The sequence below is a fragment of the Lotus japonicus genome, chromosome 2 (assembly GCF_012489685.1).
Source record: "Lotus japonicus ecotype B-129 chromosome 2, LjGifu_v1.2".
Taxonomy (NCBI): domain Eukaryota; kingdom Viridiplantae; phylum Streptophyta; class Magnoliopsida; order Fabales; family Fabaceae; genus Lotus; species Lotus japonicus.
In genome coordinates this window covers 51,413,441-51,419,476 of record NC_080042.1, presented here as the reverse complement: position 1 = coordinate 51,419,476, position 6,036 = coordinate 51,413,441, and the positions used below count along the sequence as shown (strand labels likewise).

General features: G+C 35.5%; 1 protein-coding gene across 1 annotated transcript; it reads left to right on the top strand.

Moving 5' to 3' along the window:
* Positions 1-5,354: 5,354 nt before the first annotated feature.
* Positions 5,355-5,753, top strand: LOC130736583 (uncharacterized). The gene has a single exon (XM_057588397.1). The coding sequence runs from the start codon at positions 5,355-5,357 to the stop codon at positions 5,751-5,753; it is 399 nt and encodes a 132-aa protein (XP_057444380.1).
* The last annotated feature ends 283 nt before the right edge of the window (positions 5,754-6,036 follow it).

Below are 6,036 nucleotides of genomic sequence, written 5' to 3'. Positions count from 1 at the left end.
CCATAGTTAGTCTTAGGATTTTTAATATTCTTGTGTTTGCAAACTTGAGGTTCTGTTCTTAATGCAAATTTCTTCTTTATTAATTCTCTTCATCTCTATTTCTGATCTAGGGTTTGCTTAATTCCGTAGTTTTAGAAATAAGAGTTCATGCATGTTCGCTTAGTTCATGTTAGTTCGTAACTGTTTCTTAATCGCTTAGTTTAGGAAACTGTGAATTGATTTTCGCTTAGTTAATCAACTCTCACGAATTAGGGAAACAATAAGGAAGAATTAATCTTTTGTAACCAATGAAGGTTTGTTGCACTTGACTGTTATAATCTGAGGACTAACACTTTCTTTTATCTGATTAAATCTCTTTTAAGTTCTGTTTGTTACTTTACAATCAAATCAATCAAACCCCCTTTTTAATTGATTTGTTTTACTCTATTATCAATTAATAGTTCACCGAGTCCTTGTGAGATCGATCCTGGTGTTCAACACCTTGTACTGCATTCAAAGCAGAATACTTTGGCACGCACCCGCGACAGTGCGTTCGTCAAATTGGCGCCGTTGCCGGGGACTTCGGTGATTATTAATTGTTTTTAGAGTATTTTTTTCTTTTTTGTTTAATTTATTTTATTTTCGTTTTTATTTAAAAAAAACAAAAAAAAAAAAAACAAAAAAATAGGAACCAGGGGTTATATACACCACTTCATTTTTTTTAATTATTAGATTCTAGCTTGTATTTTTATTTTATATCTATATCTTATATATCTATCTCATATCTTTTATCTCTATCTATCTTCTAATTCTCTTTCCTATCTTCTATTTTTATATCACTATCTTCTTTCTTATTTCTCTATCTTTTCTCTCTTTTATTTTATTTTGCTATCTTCTCTATTTTTTTTCTCTTCTTTATTATTCTTCTTCTTATTATTACTAGATTTTTTTTTACTAACTTTTTTTTGTTTTATTGTTTCAGGTTTCGTTCAATATTTTTTTTACTAACTCTTTCTTTTTTTTCTTTTATTATTCTTTTTTTTTACTAACGTGTTTTTTTTTCTTTTCCACTAACATTTTTTGTTTGTTTGTTTTGTTTTTGTGGTGAAAAAAAAAACTAAACCAAGTGTTAATCTGTGGAGTTTTTACAGTGATGGAAGCTAAACTTGATAAGCTAGAAGCCAAACTCGACGAGATACAATTTTCTGTTACACAAATGTTGCTCAAGAGCTATCAACAACAGTTTGAGTCACCTCAATATTATCCACAAGAGAATTTTGAAAATATTTGGTGTGACCCACCTTGCTATCATCCACAAGGGCAATTCCAACATCCTATTTATTCACCACCATGCTACTATCCGCAAGAGGAATTTCAATATCCTTTTCATGATCCACATCATTCACAAGAGAAATTTCATCAACTTTGGAATGATCCACCCAAATTTCTGGAAGACATTTCAAAGCAATATGAAGCAAACCAAGCCCAGTTTCAACAACCTCGACACGAGGAACCTTCCATATTGCAAGAAATTCAAGACATGTTGAACCAAATGTCTGCAAATCTCAATGCAAATGCTAATCAACACCTGCAAGATACTGCGAATTTACAAGCTCCAGTTAACGAGCTAGTTGCACACGCTCCCACATTGCAACATGAAGTTGATGCGGAGATTGATGATGAAGTTAATCCTTGTCTTGATACTCATCTTGATGCTAGCACTAATGGTTCTTGTGATGTTAATGAGTTTGAAGCCAATGTTGCTTCTGATGCTAATTCTAATGATGAAGACAACCAACAAGTAATACATCTCCCTCTTCCACAAAGAACTTATGAGAGTGAGAAGATGTATCATGGTGAAGAAGAAATTAAGTTGTTGGATGATTTCAAGAAATGTTTTGCAAGGGATGAAGTTAAGAAGATGGATGTAGAACGTGGATCTAAATTAGCAATATTTCCACATAATCCGGTTTTAATTAATCTAGACATTTTTGAAAAAGTCGTGCTTATTGGAGACTCTGTTGATTGCAAGGAGTCAATTTCCATGGAGGAATATGTTTTGAAACCTCTACCAAAGCCTCCAGACAAAGAGTTGATTGTTGAGTGTACTGATTTTTCATTTACTCTTATTTCAGGTGATACACATGCTCAAAATAAGTTTTCACTCAAACTGATCATTGTCATGAGTCATGCTGAAGGTGGTAGAAAACAGTTTGAGTTTGTTAAGATTGTTGCAGATGAGATCCCTCCAAAGCCACCTGACTTGTGGATTGTCGTTGTTGTGCCTCAAGACTATGAGCTTCCTCTTAATGCAAGGCCTCCACCGGACCCAGGTGATAGCAGATTCAGAGCATTACCAGGTTTCATGCCTCGCCAGCTCCCTTGATCCCTAGTTTTTCCTAACCTTTCTCTTTTATTACACTTGTCTAAATTATTTGATGATTTGTGCCTCACATTGAGGACAATGTGTGATTTAAGTGTGGGGGTGGGAATCTTATTTAGGAGTAGTAGAACCTCAGTTAAGATAGTTTGCAATTTCAATTTATTTGCTTTGTTTTTATTGTTTTCAATAAAAGAGTTCACACTTTTTCAATGAGTTTTAGAGATGCTGAGTTTGTGAGCAATGTAACCACTTTTCTGTTAAGTTTCATGTCTCTTTTGGATGAAGTTGCTTGCATTTTGAGTCCATCATGATATTGCATTGAGAATTTATTTGTTGGATTCGTTGTGTTATATGCTTGCCATGTGAGACTACCTTGTGAGATTTTGGACCAAACACTTGAATGGTAATATCTTTGCCATGATTCTCTTCTTTCTTGTGTGATTTCCTCATGTTTATATGCACTGCAGAACTTGACTTGATTCTGACTGAAATTGTTGTTCATGTGTATACATTGAAGTGATATGGCATTCTTTTTCAATAAGCTACTGGCCTAAAAAGCTGACCTTGCATGTTTTAACCTTTGTTTTAGCCCCTTTGAGCCTAATATCTCCATTCTTTTGTAGCTCATTACAAGCCTAAGTGAAAAACAATGATGATACCTTACCTTAGGAAATGTAAGAGCTTTGGAATTGACTTGGGAATGAGTATTCAACAAGTGCGGGGGTGATTTATTTGAATGCATGGTCTAAGTTGCTCAAAAGAGGTGCCTTCCTTGAGGATAAATTGTAAGCAAGCTGAAAAGAAGTTGAAAGAAAAAAAAAAAAGGAAAAATATGCAAATGTCAAAAAAAGAAAAAGTAAAAAAAAAAAAAAAGAACTTACAAAGTGAAGGAAGATACTCATAAAGAAAAAGAAAAGGAAGTGGAAGTTGAAAAAATGAAGTTGTAAAAGGAAGAATGTGTTAATTCTTGGGGTTGTGCGTAAGTTTAATTTGAATTTTTCCCCATTGCTCTTATTTTTCCTAAGGTTTTAACTCTGAATATCTTTCATAAATCCTTCCTTGACCTTAGCCTCATTACAACCTTCAAAAGTCCTTTGATCTTTGTATGCATTTGTTCAATTTAATTGGTGTGTTAGAATTTTGTCAAGCCTATGATAGATGCATGTTTTCATGAGATGATGAGAGTTCCTTAAGCATGATTAAACACAAGCCAAAACACTTGAGAGTAGAGAGCTTAACACGTGCATCCAACTTTGATGTTCAATTTGCGATTTCTTGTTGGCTTGGAATGTAGGTGATGGAATCTAATTTGTCTAATCTTTGTGGAAAATGAAGTGGTTGTTTTCTTGTTCATAAATCTGAATTTCTACCTCTCAAAGATAAGTGTGAGCTGAGTTTTTATGTTTTAGGAAGTACTTGTTATCATAATTGATTTTCTGAATCTTCTTTGAAGTTAAGTTTTGCCCAGGAGTGCAAAAGGTTAAGTGTGGGGGTATTTGATAAGCGCATAATTGATGCACTTTACGTGTGTCTTTCTAAGCTTCATTATATACATTTTTGTGCTTAATTGTTATGACTTAGCCATGTTTTGACCATTAGTGTTTATTTGGATTATTCATGGAAAAGAGCTTAATTCTACACTTTTAGTTTCTATGACTGTTTTGCTAGAACAGATTGAATATGGAGCTAGCAATATCGAAATAAGGCCCATAATATGTTGTTGAAAAGCTAACTCGAAGCCCTACAACTTTCATGTTCAGCACAATTGAAGAACAAGCCTCTAACATGGTCAAAATGGCCTTGAAAAGTTGCTGTCGCTAATCCTGCGAGTCTGGAACAGTCTGCACTAAAATGATCATATCTTGGGCTACAGAACTCCGAATTAGGATCCGATTGAAGGCCCGCGAAGCTGACTTAAAGATCTACAACTCTCATGTTTACCTCAATTGAAGATTCAGACTTCTTGTGGGACCCATGAATGCCTGATTGTTCAGCAGCTTACTCCTTTATGTGGGCCCGATTTTGTGAAGATTTAGAAAAGATTTAGATAACAAAGATTGTTACTTGATGAACAAGTTTATGTATTAGTATAAATAAGTGAGTTTATGCTTTTGTTAGACCTCACCACCTCACCACACCACCACCTCACCACATCTCACCATCACCTCCTCCACCTTCTCCTAATATCTCTCTCAATCTTTTCTAGTATGAGTTGCTAAACTCCATAGTTAGTCTTAGGATTTTTAATATTCTTGTGTTTGCAAACTTGAGGTTCTGTTCTTAATGCAAATTTCTTCTTTATTAATTCTCTTCATCTCTATTTCTGATCTAGGGTTTGCTTAATTCCGTAGTTTTAGAAATAAGAGTTCATGCATGTTCGCTTAGTTCATGTTAGTTCGTAACTGTTTCTTAATCGCTTAGTTTAGGAAACTGTGAATTGATTTTCGCTTAGTTAATCAACTCTCACGAATTAGGGAAACAATAAGGAAGAATTAATCTTTTGTAACCAATGAAGGTTTGTTGCACTTGACTGTTATAATCTGAGGACTAACACTTTCTTTTATCTGATTAAATCTCTTTTAAGTTCTGTTTGTTACTTTACAATCAAATCAATCAAACCCCCTTTTTTATGGATTTGTTTTACTCTATTATCAACTAATAGTTCACCGAGTCCTTGTGAGATCGATCCTGGTGTTCAACACCTTGTACTGCATTCAAAGCAGAATACTTTGGCACGCACCCGCGACAGTGCGTTCGTCAGCCATTCCAAGTAGCAAAAGCACAAATGAAGTACATAGTAGTGGCAGTGGACTACTTCATAAAATTGATAGAGGCAGAAGCTCTGGCGAGCATTACTGCCGCCAAAATCAGGAACGTTTTGTGGTGAAGAATAGTGTGTAGATTCAACGTCCCAATGGTGTTAGTGATGGACAGTGGAACTCAGTTTACCAGCAATCTAACAAGAGAATTCTGCGCAGATCTTGGTAACTAGATGAGGTTTGCTTCAGTGGAGCATCCTCAAACTAACGGACAAGCTGAGTCAGCTAATAAAGTGATTTTGAATGGTTTAAGAAAGAATTTGGATGAGGCGAAAGGTTTGTGGGCTGAAGAACTACCCGACATCCTATGGGCATATAATACAACTGTGCAAACAAGCATTGGAGAAACGCCGTATAGGTTGACATATGGGACATACGCCATGTTGCCCGTGGAGGTTGAGAATCAAAGCCGGCGGGTATCTAGGTTCAATGAAACAGAAAATGGGGAGAATTTGATTGCAAATTTGATGAAGTTACGCGAAGAACAAAGGGAAGCACATTTAAGGAATGAAGCGGGAAAGGGAAGGATCGCACAGAAGTATACAACAAAAGTAGTGCCAAGAACAATGTAGGCGGGAGATCTGGTGATCCGAAAGAGAACAATAACAACAAAACACAACAAGCTTTCCCCAAATTGGGATGGACCCTTCAGGGTGATCAGAGACATGAGAAATGGAGCTTACAAGTTGGAACAACTAGATGGTGGGAGAATCCCCCGCACATGAAAGTAACTCAAATGAAAACTTCATTCATATAATGAAAAACAGCGAAAACCCGAAATACTTCATTCATCATAAAAATAAAGGGGGGCGAGACCCATTACAAATTACTAAAATTGGGTGATGCCCAACACAA